The 15,595-nt window shown below is 58.0% G+C and overlaps 2 protein-coding genes and 1 long non-coding RNA gene across 5 annotated transcripts in view; 2 read left to right on the top strand and 1 right to left on the bottom strand.

Annotated features, from left to right (window-relative positions):
• LOC137206771 (uncharacterized) overlaps positions 1-15,595 on the top strand; it is a 94,178-nt gene that overhangs the window by 30,964 nt on the left and 47,619 nt on the right. The window lies entirely within an intron of this gene.
• POLR2J (RNA polymerase II subunit J) lies at positions 4,570-8,596 on the top strand. Its single transcript, XM_067705848.1, has 4 exons — positions 4,570-4,727; positions 5,932-6,021; positions 7,457-7,631; positions 8,408-8,596. The coding sequence occupies exons 1-4, from the start codon at positions 4,675-4,677 to the stop codon at positions 8,441-8,443; spliced, it is 354 nt and encodes a 117-aa protein (XP_067561949.1). The 5' UTR covers positions 4,570-4,674; the 3' UTR covers positions 8,444-8,596.
• Positions 8,918-15,556, bottom strand: LRWD1 (leucine rich repeats and WD repeat domain containing 1). Of its 3 annotated transcripts, none has more exons than XM_067705829.1 (16): positions 15,345-15,556; positions 14,600-14,834; positions 14,384-14,500; positions 13,794-13,934; positions 13,444-13,548; positions 13,060-13,182; positions 12,867-12,981; positions 12,558-12,667; positions 12,150-12,357; positions 11,574-11,646; positions 11,339-11,479; positions 9,980-10,195; positions 9,803-9,894; positions 9,463-9,618; positions 9,271-9,383; positions 8,918-9,176 (listed from the first exon to the last, which is right to left on the bottom strand). In XM_067705829.1, the coding sequence occupies exons 1-16, from the start codon at positions 15,422-15,424 to the stop codon at positions 9,030-9,032; spliced, it is 2,172 nt and encodes a 723-aa protein (XP_067561930.1). In that variant the 5' UTR covers positions 15,425-15,556; the 3' UTR covers positions 8,918-9,029. The 3 variants fall into 3 exon arrangements, with proteins under 3 accessions (XP_067561930.1, XP_067561932.1, XP_067561931.1); XM_067705831.1 differs by lacking the exon at positions 15,345-15,556 and adding an exon at positions 15,173-15,332; XM_067705830.1 differs by lacking the exon at positions 9,980-10,195 and having other exon boundaries at positions 15,345-15,551.

Below are 15,595 nucleotides of genomic sequence, written 5' to 3'. Positions count from 1 at the left end.
ATAAGTGACTTCAACGTCTGGGCTCTAATTGAATAATAAATTTCAAAGTCAAACACAGGTGGCTTCCCTGGTGGCACAGTGGTTAAGAATCCGCCTGCCAATGCAGGGGACATGGGTTCGATCCCTGGTCCGGGAAGATCCCACATGCTGTGGAGCAACTAAGCCCGTGCGCCACAACTACTGAGCCTGTACTCTAGAGCCCATGAGCCACAACTACTGAAGCCCGCGCGCCTAGAGCCTGTGCTGCACAACGAGAGGCCACTGCAGTGAGAGGCCCGCACATTGCAATGAAGAGTAGCCTCTGCTTGCCATAGCCAAAAAAAGCCCGCGCAGCAACGAAGACCCAACGCAGCCAAAAATAAGTAAATAAAAAATTAAAAGAAATAAATTCTTAAAGAAAAAAAAACGTCAAACAGAGGTCCATTCCCCAAGCTTAGGGATTGGCAAACTTTTTCGGCAAAGGCCCAGGCATGCAGGTTTTGGTTACCATTACTCTTGTAGCACAAAAGCAGCCACAGGCAATGAGGAAACCAACGGGCATGGCATATTCCAATGCAACTTTAAATACAAAAACAGGTGGCAGGCTTGATTTGGTCCCGGAGCCCTCACATTTTGACGATCTCTGCCCTAGATATTTATTTATTTATTTGTTTTTTTCTAAAACTCCTGCTTTTTTAAAACTTTTATTTATTCATTTTATTTATTTTTGGCTGCATTGGGTCTTCGTTGCTGTGTGCAGACTTTTCTCTAGTTGCTGTGAGCCGGGTGGGGGGGCTACTCTTCGTTGTGGTGCTCTGGCTTCTCTTGTTGTGGAGCAGGGGCTCTAAGCACGTGGGTTTCAGTAGTTGCGGCATGTGGGCTTAGTTGCCCCACGGCATGTGGGATCTTCCCGGACCGGGGCTCGAACCCACGTCCCCTGCATTGGCAGGCGGATTCTTAACCACTGCGCCACCAGGGAAGCCCTGCCCTAGATATTTAAATAACCCCTGGTCAGACCTGTTCAACAGTGCTCCAGTATGGCGTTGTTGGGATATGCCACACACTCCCCCTTCCCCATATTTCCAAGGTTGGAAAATGTTTCTTAGCACCCCATGTTCTAGCCGCCCCTCCCACAGTGGTGCCAGGCAGACCTGTCTCCCTTAGACTAAGGAGAAGACGGGAATGGCCATTGGGACTCCTCTCGGGGCACACCAAAATTGAGCTGCTGAAAACTCTTTGGGGGGCTGACAACTTCTGGAGCTCAGGATCTCATGTTGGTCAGAGAATCAAAGGGCAAGTGTGACCAGAACTCCCTAGAGAGGACAGACTTCCACAGTGGCAGGGAGGGAAGCCCCTTCAGAGTTAAAATCCTCTCCCCATTCTGTCCCGTAGCCCAGTTAAGGCCAGGCCAGCCTCATCACCGCCAGGTCCCTGCAATCCTGGCAATGGTAGTGTTGCAAGAAAAGGTGGGGCACAAGAGGATGGTCAGGTCCCAGGTCTCAGGTGAGTTCCTGGGACGGGTCGCCAAGTATGGGTTCTCGGCTTCTTGCAGGAAAGAATTCAAGAGCGAGCCACAGTAAAGTGAAAGCAGGTTTATTCAGGGAGATACACATTCCATAGACTGAGTGTGGGCCAACTCAGAAGGCAAGAGGCCCCAGGGTATGGGGTTGTCAGTTTTTAGGGGGAGGGGAATTTCATAGGCTAGTGAGTAGGAGGATTATTCCAACTATTTGGGGAAGGAGCGGAGATTTCCAGGAGTTGTGACCCACTTTTTGGCCTTTTATTCAGCCTTAGAGCTGGCATGGTGCCTGTGGGTATGTCATTTAGCATATGCTGACGTATCGCAATGAGCGTATAACGAGGCTCACGTTCTACTGGAAGCAGACTCTTCCGCCATCTTGGGCCTAATCAGTTCTAACTACTTTATGTCCTCAGAGGCTGTGTCATTCTTTTAAAGTTTGTGCCCTGCCCCCTTCCTTTCTCAGTAGTGTCAACTGAAAAAAGAAATACGCAACCTAAAGGTTGAGAGTTATGTTTTATTCGGTGGACATACTGAGGACTTCAAGCCGGGGAGGCAGCATCTTAAGTAACCCCGAGTCGAAAAAAAAAAAACCAGTAACCCCGAGAAAACTGCTCTGAGGACGTGAGGGGGAGCCAGGATATACAGGAGTTTTGCAACAAAGGGCAGGTAGTCTGAACATCAAGAGATTACTGTTAATTAAAGAAAACCAGATATCTCAATTTAAGGAATTTAGCGCTTTTCTTTGTATGGGAAGATGTAAGAGTCTGGGCTCACCAAAATCATTCCTTTGATATGTACCTCAGCTATCTGGGGCCAGTATCCCGTGTTTTCACATCCTGCGTTTCATCAAGCTGCACCTTGGGTTTGGCTGCAGTCTGATGATGGCTGGCTGGCCGATATTCTTTGTTTCCTTCCTGAGTTCCCTCAGGGCTCACGGTTGGGGGCAGGGCTGCAATGGCTGACAGCTGCGGCATCTTTTGTTTACTGACATGGCAGGCAACATTTTATTTCTCAGTAGCGTCCTTGGCCCAAACTTTCCCAGGATGACTCAGACGGGTGAAGGGGCATCATTACTGTCATTGCCTTCTATTCCTCCGCAGTTAAAGAGGCCCCCACCCACTTGGCCTGGAGAGTCAAGGTTGGTGTGGGCCTCCAGCAAATGACATTTTCTCACCCCAGGTCTCAAAGCTTAAGTAGGAAAGAGTCCTTCCCGGGAAGTGGTGGGGGAAGCTCCAGATTTCCTTGGGGGCTCCTCAGCTGTTCCCCAGCCTTGAAGAAACAGCTGGAAAGCTGTTAGGGCTTCAGTAGCTAATCTGAGACCCCAGCCCCTGTTGCTTCAAACCGCGCAGGTGGGACTTTTATGCTAAGCTGTAGTCTGCAAAATATCAACCAACCAAAACCGACTCACTTATCCCTTATCCCTTCCAGTTCCTCTCATACCTGTGTTGACTGAAAACAAAACAAAAACAAAAATGCACAACCTAAAATTTGCGAGTTATGTGGGATTTTTAAAAAAATATTTTTTAAATTTTAATTTATTTATTCATTTTTTGGCTGTGTTGGGTCTTCGTTGCTGCAAGCGGGCTCCTCTTTGCTGCGGTGCGCGGGCTTTTCATTGCGGTGGCTTCTCGTGTAGCGGAGCACGGGCTCTAGACGCGCGGGCTTCAGTAGTTGTGGCTCACGGGCTTCAGTAGTTGTGGCTCGCGGGCTCTAGAGCTCAGGCTCAGTAGTTGTGGCACACGGGCTTAGCTGCTCCGCGGCATGTGGGAACTTCCCGGACCAGGGCTCGAACCCGTGTCCCCTGCACTGGCAGGTGGATTCTTATCCACTACGCCACAAGGGAAGCGCCTTATGCGTGATTTTTTGGGTTTTTGGCCGTTCCACGTGGCTTGTGGCATTCTAGTTCCCTGACCAGGGATCGAACCTGGGCCCCAGCAATGAAAGCGCCGAGTCCTAACCACTGGACCTCCAGGGAATTCCTGCGAGTTGTGGGGGTGGTTTTTTGTTTGTTTTCTGGGTGGTTTTTTTGCCGCACTGAGCGGCAAGAGGAACTTCCCTGACCAGGGATCAAACCTGTGCCCCCTGTGGAAGCTCAGAGTCTTAACAACTGGACCACCAGGGAAGTTCCTGCGAGTTATGTTTTATCGAGGACCTTACTGAGGACAGTAGCCTGGGAGACAGCCTCTCAGATTGCTCTGCAGAACTGTTCCAAAGAGGTAAGGGAGGAGCCAGGATATATAGGAGTTTTTTGCTGAAAAACAAACAAAACACTTGTAGTCAAACATCAAAAGATTACCGCTAATCACAAAAGACAGACATCTCAAGTTAATGATTTCAGCAGTTTTCTTCGGAAGATGAAAGAATCTGGGCATTGAAATGATTCCTAGATATGCATCTTAACTATCTAGGGCCAGTATCCTGTTTTTCTCCATCCTGAATTCCCCTCAGGGCACACCGTCAGGGGCTGATGGCTTGATGGCGGCAACATTCTTTGTTTGTTGAAATGGCAGGCAACATTTTTTTGTCCCCACCAGCATACACTTGCCACCTCCCCGGCCCTCACCCAACTGCTCCCCTAACAAGAACCTCGCTAGGCTACAAGCCCACCTGGTAAACCAGTAACAACCCAGCCAGGAGTCTTGTAGCAGCTTGCCTTGGCAGGTGGATTATCCATACACAACAGTCTAGCCCAGGGGAGGCTTCTTCTGCCCCGGCTGGTCACACCTGCCCACTAACCCAAGGCTCCATTCTCCATTCAAGAGCCTCTTGCCATGTATTCCAAGGGCACATTTCCAAAGAGGGATCAAGGGGCAAAGGGAGCAGAGAGAAGAGTTCAGGGTTCCGGCTTAGCCTAGACAGAGATGTCTCAAAAGAGCTGCCCCCAGCGTTAGGAGCATGCGTCAAAACATGCCCGCAGGTAAGCCCAGGAGAGGACCTTCCCGACTCACGCATGCGCAGAGCCACCAGCTCTTCTCCCTCCGGCAGGCTTTTCTCGCGCCTGCGCAAGATCCTCCAGACCGATAGAGGGCAACGAGCCGATCCTCACACGGGTTTGGCACTACCGGCATAATCCGGAAGCAGCCGCTAACCCGGAAGTGGTCGAGTTATATAAGTCGAGTTCCGGAGGCGGTGGCGGCTGTGTGTGAGGCTTGGGAGGCTGCTGCGACGCTAGGATGAACGCGCCTCCCGCCTTCGAGTCGTTCTTGCTCTTCGAGGGCGAGAAGAAGTAAGTGGAACCGGCCTCGGTGGGAGAGGGTCGCGGACCCTCGACCGTCAGCGCCCGCAGGTTCTGGAGCTTCTCTGCCCGTCCGCTGCCGGGGGGACAGAAGGTTTTGCTCTAGCTCCACAGAGCGCTTCGCACTTGAGTCTGCCAAACTTAAGACAGTGCTAGGTGTTGGTGAGTCTCCCCATTTTGCAGATGAGGAAACCGAGCTTCAGAGAGGTTAAGTAACTTTCCCAGGCGCACAGAAAGTGGCCGGTCTGTATTCGAACCCAGTGTGTCTGGCTCCAAAGTCCTTTTCCTCTGGGATCTGGTAGCCCCCCTCACTCGTCTTCCCGCCCACCACCTTTATCCTTGCTGCAGCCAGAATGATGGCTCTGAGACTCACACCGGATCTTCATTCGCTGGTGTAAACCCTCCAGTGACGCCTCATTGCCTGCAGGTGAAGGGAAATGTAATCCAGTGCTCAGATAGCCTGGACTTGGCTCCTGGATCCCCCACTTGAGAACTCTGTGCCTTTGGGCAAGTGACAGTCTGCCTGAGGCCCACTTTTCTCATCTGGAAAATGGGCTTATTACTGTATTAAATCACAAAATTTTCTCTAAGGGGAGATTAAATTAGGTAATTTATGTAAAGCGCTTAGTCCAGGGCTCAGCACAAAGAAGACCGTCTTAAACGCTGGCTTTTCCTTCTCTTAGCTGTCTGGTATCCAGGGCTCTGCTCTGCGGTCTAGCCCCTGCCCGGCACTTCACTCTCCCTTGAGAGCGGTGGTTCTTAACCGGGGGCCATTTTGCCCCCCCAGAAGACTTCGGCAGTGTCTGCAAACATTTTTGGTTGTCATAAAGGGGATGCTCGTGGCATCTAGTGGTAGAGGTACTGCTAATACCCCACAGTGTACCAGACAGCCCCCATACAGAAAAGAATTTTCTGGCCTAAAATGTCAGTGGTGCCAAGGTTGAGAAGCTCTGCTTTAGGAAGAAGGAGTAGTCCAGAGGTGAGATGAGGGTCCCACAGAGCCAGGCGTGGCTGGGTTTGGGGTATAGCCACGGTGCTACTCTGAGTCACAGAGGACGTTATGGGATGAAGAGATGGGAAAGTCTTCCAGGAGGAGGTGGGACCTGAGCCTGCCTTGAAGGGCAGGGTTTAGACTCTGGGGAGGAGGGAAGCCGCGGCCCTCCCCACCAACCTGTTGCCTCTGCCTCTCCCTTAGGATCACCATTAACAAGGACACCAAGGTACCCAATGCCTGTTTGTTCACCATCAACAAGGAAGACCATACGCTAGGAAACATCATTAAATCGTAAGTTCCAAGTCAGAGGCTTTTGGGGGTTATGTTGCTCTTTGAGAGGCCAAGCTTAAGTTCCAGGAGATGTTCTCAAGTCTCTCTGAGCTCCAGGAAGTCCTTCTGGGTGCTGGCTCTAGGAATTCACACATCCCAGTACCTTTTCTTCAAAATGACAGTGACCGGTTTCTGTTCACGTAGACACTTTCCTGTGTTGGCTCAGTTATCTGACTAAAGGAGGAGAATGTGCAGCGAGCCACAGGAAAGAAGGCCCGCTTGGGGCTCTGCTCACAAGCACGGAGACGCATTCAGCTTTGGCCACCCACCCCGCCCCCATTTGTGACAGTGACCTCAGTGACACCTGGCATTCTAAGATGTGTGTGCCAGAGATTGTAACTTAGTAGAATAAGGGAAGGAAGTGGGAGAGTGCCTGTGTGGTCATCCGGTGCCCTGGTGGGTTCCTGGTAATTGGATGGTGGGTGTTTGCACCGGTGAAGTCCTGGCCTGGTAGGTGGCCAGCAGTAGGATTGGCCAGAGACTTGTCATTTCGCTGCTGAAAAGTGCCATCAGTGAAGCCATGCCTTTCCCAGGTTTGCATGTTTGAGACCGTGGGCAGGAGCTTGTCCGGTCTTCTGGTATAAGTAGCGGACGGAGTTGCCCATCTTCTTTGTGGATGCCTCCTGCCCAGCGCCAAGCCAGTGGTGCACCCAGGCTTTCCTGGGGCCCTGCTGCCCCCCACCCTCCCCCACTGTGTGAGCCCAGTGTTCCCACCTGTGCCAGCCGCCCCCCCCCCCCCCCCCCCGTGCTCACATTTCAGGGAGCTGATCTGGAGAAAACCCCCACACGCCCAGGGCACAGCTCACGATTCAGGCTTCGCTTCCCCATAGCCTCGCGGACCAGGACCCAACGCGTGTGGACGGCAGCTGCCAGCCTGCATCGCCCAGAGGATTTCCGTTTCCACTTTATTAAGTGCTCAGAGCCTGGGGCCTTCTCCCCCTGCTGCCTTTATTTGCTGTGCCAGATGCTCTTTGGGGGCTGGGAATGGGGCTTTTTTTTCCTGAACACTAGCTGGATTTTTACTGCCTAGGGAGGTTTCTTTGGGGCCCTTGAGGGTCCCTGACGTCTCGTGAGGGAAGAGGTTGCTGGAAACTGTGTTTACTAGGTAGGGTCGTTGATCCTCATGGATGTAGCTGTGTGTATGGGAGGAGTCCCCACATGCTGTACCTTCTTCACATGTCTGTCTTACTTGGACATTTTTGCAGGGGCTGTGGGGTGGTGACAACGACATCACACAACACAAACAACTAAAGATCGAGAGCAGCTGCATTTGCTTATAGGCCCCAACCCAACGGGAAGACCCTTGGTTAGAAGGCCTGGAAGGTCACAAGGGGCCAGAGCCCCAAGGGCCCTAGGCTCACCACCCACCCGCACCCCACCCATCCCTGTGTCTCAGGCAGCTGCTGAAGGACCCACAGGTGCTGTTTGCTGGCTACAAAGTCCCCCACCCCTTGGAACACAAGATCATCATCCGCGTGCAGACCACACCGGACTACAGCCCCCAGGAGGCCTTCACCAACGCCATCACAGACCTCATCAGCGAGCTCTCCCTGCTGGAAGAGCGATTCCGGGTGAGGAGCTGGGTGAGCCGGAGGGGCTGGGGTCAGTCTGGACGCCAGCCTGTATGGTCACAGCTGCAGCGTGCTCATGCCCACACCTAGGACGATCCCCGGGTTGTTTCCTCTGATTTATTCAGTGGGGGAGATGGGGGCTGGGCGGAGGTGATGACAGAACAGGGGTGTATACCACAGCATCCGGGAAGTGTGGACTGAGGGGTCATGGAGGTGAGGCCTGGGGCCTGCTGTCTGCACCCAGGGTGGGACCTCACCCAGTGCCAGGGTCTCCCTTTGTGCTCTCATGGTCCCCGTGGAAGCAAGGGGCCTGCTGCCTGGGGCTGTCCCTCCAAGCCTCTTCCCTGTGGTGCCGCTGCCCTGTGGTTTATCTGTCTGGGGGCAGCTCATCTTATCGTAGGGTACCACCATCAAGAAGGCCAGATGGGTGTGGTCACATCTCACGCAGGGGGCTTCAAAGTCCAGACACGATTTAGAGTGGGAAGGATCCACGGCTTGTCAGATTTTCAGTCTGTCAGTCACAGGCTCACCAGGAAGCACCCCTACTCCGCCTCCCTGCCACGCCAGGCAGCAGGACCTGTGCTGCAGGGAAGTCATGGTGGCGTGAGTAGGGCTGGCTAGAGGGTCCCTGGGGTGCTGGCTACCCGGTGCCTGGAACCGTTTGGGGCCCCTGGCCAAGGTCCTGGCAGCCCTTGGTCAGGGAGGCTGAGGCTGCATTCCCAACATCCTCACCCGGCCATTCCAGCTCAGGGCGCCGCCTCCTTCCTCCCCCTCAGGTGGCCATCAAAGACAAGCAAGAAGGAATCGAGTAGTGGGCTGCACCCGGCTCTTCTCCAGGCACCAGGTGGACAAAAGCACTTCCTCCAGCCGTGGGCCTCCTTGTAGAAAGTCCCTCACCCCTGACACCGATGTGTCCTGTACACAGAGTCTGTCTTACCTTCCTAATAAAGTGTGGCAGGAAAAGACCCAGCTGCGGGCTGAAGCAGAGGTGACTTCACAGCCTTGGGTCAGTCCAGTGGAGGTGGGGGACCTGTTCCGGAGCCACTCGGGGGCCTCATTTCAGGACTAGCCCAGGGAGCCAGATTTCTGTCTGAGAGGGTGGCAGGAACAAACTCCTTCTGGACAAAACCCGGGAACCTGGGGCTGCCCGGCGGCGTCTCAAGCAGAAGGAACTGAAAGCTCGTGTGCTTCCAGGCGTCCCTGCCCTGGGAGCCTCAGCTGCCGGGCCTGCCTGCCTCACTCAGCGGCGGACACCTGATGGGGCCCACAAACAGCTCCCCTCAGGCTTCTCTTACACAGTAGACTTTAATATAAAATAGTCACCAAAAAAAAAAAAAAAGTCACCGATAAGAAGGTCCCCCTCACGACCCTAAAAGCTGAGTAAGTTGCGTCCCACAGTCAAGGCTGGTTTCTCCTCCAGATGGCGACAATGTTGGAGTCCGTCAGTGCCGTGAGGTAGGTGAAGGTGGGGTCGGCCACCACCGTGTTCACCATGGTCCTGCTCACTGTCTGGCCTAGGGCCCGGGGCTGGGGCCACTTAAGGATCTGGAGGGGAGAGAGAGGGCGCTGGGCTCCTGCTTCCTGACACGGGCCCCCGGGCAGCCCCAGCCCTGGCGGGGACCGCAGTGCGCATGCCTACCTGCGTGGGGGCCTGCGGGGTGGCCGGCGGCGGGGGCCTCTGCGCCACGAGGGGCCTGACATCGTAGATCCACACGTTGCCCTCCTCATCCCCGCAGAGCACCATCCCCTCACCTGCCAGCACAGAGACGGGAATCAGGTGGGGCGGAGCTCCCAGAGGTGCAGGGTTAGGGGTGGCCGGCAGGCGACTCACCAGGACAGGTGCTGAGTGAGAAGTAGGCGAGCTCGGTGGGCGACCACTGCAGCCGGGCCAGGACCACGACGGCCACTGTGGACTGGCTGCCCCGGCCCTGCCACGTCTGGCTCCAGCTCCACAGGCAGATGGTGCCCAGGCTACTCCCTTTGGAGGCTGTCGGGGAGAGTGAAGAACTGTGCCCGGGGGCCCCTCTCCGGGCAACTCGTGTCCCACAGTGGGGACCCCTCCGATGCCCTCGGACCTAAACCCCAGCCCAGGGAGAAGTGACCCCAGAAGGCCTGACCAGGGCCCATCTGGGTCCCAGGAAGCCAGACTGTCCCGAGCTAAGCTCGCTCACCCACGACGTCCTCGTTCACGAACGCCAGCCCGTCCACTCTCCGTCCAGTTGCCTCAGAGCCCTCGGAGAAGACGAACTCCACCTCACACACCCTGTGGGGCAGCGGAAGTGCTGGTCAGCCAGGAAGGCTGCACACAAAGGGCCGCTCGCTCATTCAGACACCTGCTGGGCACTTACTCTGGGCCCTCCCTGGCTTCCAGGCCCTGGAAGGGGGGAGCCAGCACCTGAGTGTGCCGAGTCACAGGCGGTGGCAACTTAGGGGGCGCAGGGACATGGCCAGGAAGGGCTCTGGAGTGAGGCAGCGCTTCCGAGGCTGAGTGAGGTGAGCAGTTCACTGGCCGAGTGGGTGCTTCTAGGCCCAGAGACTTGGTGGTGCGGGGGGTTGCTCTGACGCTGAGGACAGTGGGGAGTGGCTGCGGGCACACTGCTTGGAGAGGCCACCCAGCAGCTGCCCGGAGTCCTGGAGCCAGAAAGGCAGCCGAGTACCAACCACGAGCAGCAGACACATCTGAGACGTGGGGGAGACGCCACAGGACTTGGGGACCAGGCAGGGAGGGAGAAGGCAGGCCCAGGACTTGACTCCCAGGTGTGGCAGGGGGACACCACCAACACCTGGCTGGACAACTGCCACGGTCTGTGCTGAGGTGTCATTACAGTTCCCTCCTGCCACCTGCCCTAAAATTCTTCCCACGCTACTCCCCATGCTCAGGATAAAATTCAAGATCTCACCAGGGCCCACAGGGCCAGTATATCCTCTGGCCCAGGCAACCTTGCCACATCACCTTGTGCCAATCCCTCCAGTTCTCCAAGCTGTGGCCAGCTCTCCCTGGTCAGCCAGCTGTCCCTGCCACTGGCCCTTTGCGCTTCCCCCGTGTGAGCACCCTTCCTGCCTCTGCCCACCTGACTCCCTCGGGACTCATGGAGAGCATGAGCCTGAGGACCTGTCCATCCGCCACTGGTCACCTCGGAGTCCCCTCGGCCTCCCTGCTCCTCTCGGAGCACCTTATTCTCCTTCCTCTGTAGCTGACATCAATCACACTCTGGGGGGTTTTAATGCCTGTCTCCCCCACCAGGCTCTGGGCCCCACAAGGCCAGGGGACCCCTGCCGAGCACTGTCTCAGGCCTTCCAGGTGATACAGAAGAGCCACACGCCTCCACCAGGCCCTTCTGGCCCTTCTCCTGGCCCAGACACCGTCCCGTTGTCCTCCACTAGCCCTGGGATGTGAGTTACTGTCCCCACTTTGTGGATGACAAAATCATGTTGGGCAGAAGAAGGTCACACTGCTGGTGAGTGGCACGACCTGGGCAGTGATGAGGTGATCAAGCCTAGAGAGGGAATGGACCTTTCCTCAAGAGATGGGCAGGAGGTGGGGACAGGGCAGCTCTGAGGAGGCCCGTGAAAACAGCCTCTGGCTGCCCAGGGCAGGGGGCGTGTTGCGGGCATCACTGCAGCAGGTGTGCCTGGGGTCAGACACCTGGACTGGGGGCTGCCCGGCTCCGAGGACTGGCTTTCAGGGCACCCCTGCCCGTTCTCACCTCCTCTTCTGAGGCTGGTCCAGCCGCACGTCCCAGCAACGGCAGCCGCCCTCACAGCCAGCCAGCAGGTAGGCATCCGGGCAGGAGGCGACGGGGCAGAGACGCAGGGCGATGGAGGTGGTGTCGAGTGTGAGCAGCTGGCTGCCGGCAGGTGAGAGGGAGGGCGTGAGGCCACAAACTCAGGTGTGTGCCCACCCCCACGCCCATCCCCCGAAGTCCTGCCGCAAAGCATCACCTGGCTTGGAATTCGTAATCGTGGTTGGGCACCCCGATGTCCCAGAGGATGATCCGCTTGTCATAGGAGGCCGCTGAGGAGGGGATGGGAAGGAGAGAGGTGGCCCTGAGGAGGCCCTGCTCCCTCCTGCAGGCTGTATCCCAGGCTGAGACCACGGCCCCAAGGCAGGGAGGGAGGGCCAAGGCTGGGAGAAAGACTCCAGGGCCTACCATCCTTATCTTACTCTAACCTATGTGCCCCATGCCACGCAGCCATGTCCCGAAGTCTCTGCTCAGATATCACCCTCATCACACCCAGAGGGCCAGGGGATCCACCCAGGTCCCCAGGTCACAGACGTGGCCCAGGTTGTCAGAAACCTCCAAAGCCACAGAGCAGGTTGGGGGAAGAGACAGAATCTGAAGCCTGGTCAGTTGTCCATGAAACCCTGATGTTCCTACCGGTCTGCGCTGACCTCGGCAGCCAGCATGAGGCCCGCCAGCCACAGGAGCTCCCTGCCATCCCAGGAAGGAGTCCTGAGGCGTCAGGCTGCAGGACGGGTGCTAAGGGAGCCCCGGAGGTTCGGGGAGGGGGTCTTACTGAAGAGGTGGGTCTCGTGTGTGGGGCTGAAACAGAGAGTCGCAATGGCCTTCTTGTGGGCCCGGATGAGCCCGCAGCAGAAGCCGGCCCGCACGTGCAGCAGCCGGACCAGGCCCCGCAGGCCTGCAGCTGCCAGCACGCTCCAGCGCTTCTTGTGGCCTGCCTGTGTGACCACCGTCAGGGCCGTCCAGGCCACTGAGAAGAACTCCTGGGGAGGGAAGGGGAGGGCTCACCGAGGGGCAGAGCTACACGCGTGCAGGATCAGGCCCGGGAACAGGAGCCCAGCATCAAAGAAAAAGGTCACCTGGTGAGTAGGTGGCCGAGTCTGGCCCCCCGACCCCAGCGCTCCTACCCCCAGGAGACAAGGCTCTGCCTGCCACCCTGCAGGAGCAGGGCCCCGGCACTCACCTCACTAGGCGCCTTGTACTTGTGCAGTACGATGCCCGTCTGGCAGTCGATCACACACACGGCCTCCCCACCACACGTGGCCACGGTCTGGGATGTGGCCCCTGCCTGCCCTGTTTGAGAGATCAGCCTGGTGACCCACTGCAGCCCCTCCTCCTGACCCTGAGGACACTCTGAGCTCTCTGTCCCTCCCGATTCCCCTGTCCACCCAGGCGGCCCCTGCACGTGGTATTCCCAGGCCCCGTGCCCAGAAAGCTTGCCCTGCTTGTTCCCTGTGGCCCTCGCCCCGCCTGCCCCCCGCCGAGGACGTGCCCTCGTCCCAGGCTGGCTCGAAGGCGCAGGCCCAGAGCTGGGTCTCCAGGTCACGAGGGCTGTTGTTCTTGCTGTGGCACTGCAGGAAGTGCAGGGGCTCCAGCTGCAGGGCAGTCTGTGGGAGCAGAGGGGGGTCATGGCTGTCCCCGGGCCTTGCTCCCACCACACGCCCCCTGCCACCTTGGTAGCTCACCTGGCTGCCAGCAGAGCCCACAGGGCTGCCCTCCACCTGGGCCAACGGGGAGGTGCACACCCGCTTGTTGGGAGAGAGGTTGACTGGGCCATCACCTGGCCGCTTCGAGGCCACTGGCCCGGCCTGTGGAGGAGGGGGCGGGGGCAACCCGAGGGCCTGGTGACCATGTGTCCATCTGCCCAGGGCTTCCTTCCTCCCCATCAGAGGCTGGACTGCACTCTCCCATGGGTACGGGAGGCCAGGGGTACCAGGGTCAGAGGGAACCAGCTCGAGCATAGAAGGCCATCTCCTGGGCACACTGCCAGGACGCCTTCCTAATGCCTCCCTAGGCAGGAAGGGCCAGGGCAGGCCCTGGGAGCCCGGGAGCCCCATGGAACCACTCACCCTAGGCTCCTGGATAGTGGTGGCTTTTGGGGGCCTCTCTGAGATGTTTGCCTCATGCACCTGAGTCCCACCAGAGGCCACCAGCTCCTCAGAGATCATCCGCACCTGGGTGGAGCCAGGCCATCAGGAAGCTGAGCACATCCCGGGGGCCTCCAGCCCCTCCCCAGACGCCCAGTCAGAGGGTGCTTCCCGAGCTGGGGAAGAGTCCTTCCAGCCCATAGGGCTTCCTTCCCTGACCTGCCCACTCCCCACATCCCCTCATGGCCAGAGACCTCCAGGGTGGCTCAGGCTATGGCAGCCAGGGAGGAGCTGGGAGAAGCGACTCCCAGCACAGCGGGGTGAGGACATACCCTCCACTGGGTGAAGTCGCTGAGGGACTCGGGCCCATAGCGGACGTCTCTGACGGCCGACCTCACAAAGTCTGCCTGGGCCTTCTCAGCCTCCTCCTCTGGGCTCAGTGCGGCCATGAACTTCTCCCAGTGAGCTGTGACCTGGCACGAGAGGGACCAGATTCAGGCTCAGCCCACCCCGGCTCTCCTGGACCTTCTGTGGCACCTTTGCCTCTAATCTCAGGGCCAGAGCTGTCTCAACCTCACCGCCTCTGGGATGCCTCCCCGAATCACAGCTTTCTCAGCTGCAGGTTGCACAAACCCAAGCAACACAGAGGGAGAGACAGGCCCCTGAAGGGAGGAGCTGGCCCAGGGTAAAGTCACCATGAAAGCATCCCAGCCTCCCCTGCCAGGGCACGACCTCCAAGGACAAGAGGCCAAGCGCCACAGCCAAGCTCAAAGCAACAGGTCGGGCTAGGGGCTCAGGGCCACTTGGGGTTGGGACAGAGAGCCCCTGTAATCCCCCTTGGTGTCCTCCAAATGTCCAGTTCTGTCACTCCTCAAGGCCCCCGACTGCTCCCAAGCACCAGAGACACCGCCCCGGCCCTTACCCTGCTGGTCAGCTCCCGGTTCAGGTTCTCCACCTGAGAGCAAGTGGAGGAAGCGTCCTTGCCGTTGACCTTACGGAGCTTGGGCAGGAGGAAGGAAACTTTCAGGTTGTCACTGACCTGGGGGATGAGGGAGGAGAGTGGCTCGGGGTCACCCCAGCCTGTGGCTGAGCCCGAGCCCCCAGGGTGCTGGCCCGGGATGCGGGGCCGCCCACTTACTGTCAGAAAGGGGTTGCCCTCCAGGCTGAGCTCCTCGAGCTGTGGGAACTGGTACAGGACAGTGACATCGCCCAACTGGTTGTTGGCGCAGCGGAGGATGCGCAGGTGGGACAGGCCCAGGTTGGCGGGCAGCGTCTCCAGTTGGTTGTTGGAGAGGTCCAGCTCTTGCAGCTGCTTCAGGCGGCTCAGCAGCTTGGGGTCCAAGTGCTCTGAGAGCAGATTCATCCCTGACAGGCTGGGGAGAGGGGCAGACAGGGCGGGCTCAGGGGGCAGGCAGGCCTCCCACCCCGCACGCACGGCAGCCCAGGTTGCCTCCGACGGCTTTGGCACCTGACATTTCTCCTGCGTGCATGGCCGATCCGCAACATTCCCCCACTTACTTTAACCCTGTCCCTACTTTATAACTTGGGGCAGCTGGCCCCCTCCAGGATGCTTTTCCTGATCCTCTAGGGGGGCTTTCTGTGCTCCCCAGTCCTCTGTAATTCTCTCAACAGGTTGCTCCATATTCTTTCTGCAAGACTGTCTCCCTAGCAGCCTGGACCCTCTTCTGAGGTAATGCCACTCCGGGCCTACCTGACCCATCTCATAACGACAGAACGGCGTTTGTCCCGAATGATTAAAGACTCTGTCGAACCGACAGGCTGATAACGGGGCCGGGCAGGGAGAGAGGAACGGTCCCAGGCTTTCTTCCCGACCGTCCGCCGACCCAGGCCCTGGTGGAGGGCGGTGTGGCCCCGGCCCTTACTCCAGGCTCCGGATCTTCCCCAGCCGGTCGCACTTGGGTCGCCCCCGCTGGATCAGCAGCCGCGCCGACAGGGGGCCCATGGCGAGGAGGCGCGGCCCGCGGGGACCTGATCGACGGCACGCGAATCCGGTGCTGGTGCCGGCAGTTGTCCGATTCCAGGAGGTGGCGCCGCGCGAATCCGTCGGCGACGGCGACCGGAAGGAAGCGGCCGCGCGGACCTCGTACCCTGCGCGCGCACTACAACTCCCAGC

Source organism: Pseudorca crassidens, chromosome 15 (assembly GCF_039906515.1).
Source record: "Pseudorca crassidens isolate mPseCra1 chromosome 15, mPseCra1.hap1, whole genome shotgun sequence".
Classification (NCBI taxonomy): Eukaryota; Metazoa; Chordata; class Mammalia; order Artiodactyla; family Delphinidae; genus Pseudorca; species Pseudorca crassidens.
The sequence above is the reverse complement of the archived record's forward strand: the minus strand, read 5'-3'. Positions and strand labels throughout refer to the sequence as shown.

Excerpts from the sequence above, each read along its gene's own strand:
- LRWD1 (XM_067705829.1), bottom strand. The coding sequence starts at position 15,424 with ATGGGCCCCCTGTCGGCGCGGCTGCTGATCCAGCGGGGGCGACCCAAG. Across the intron at positions 12,982-13,059 it reads TGGGCTCTGCTGGCAGCCAG|ACTGCCCTGCAGCTGGAGCC; the intron begins GTGAGCTACCAA and ends CTGCTCCCACAG. Across the intron at positions 12,358-12,557 it reads AGTACAAGGCGCCTAGTGAG|GAGTTCTTCTCAGTGGCCTG; the intron begins GTGAGTGCCGGG and ends TTCCCTCCCCAG.
- POLR2J (XM_067705848.1), top strand. The coding sequence starts at position 4,675 with ATGAACGCGCCTCCCGCCTTCGAGTCGTTCTTGCTCTTCGAGGGCGAG. Across the intron at positions 4,728-5,931 it reads CTCTTCGAGGGCGAGAAGAA|GATCACCATTAACAAGGACA; the intron begins GTAAGTGGAACC and ends CCTCTCCCTTAG. Across the intron at positions 6,022-7,456 it reads CTAGGAAACATCATTAAATC|GCAGCTGCTGAAGGACCCAC; the intron begins GTAAGTTCCAAG and ends CCTGTGTCTCAG.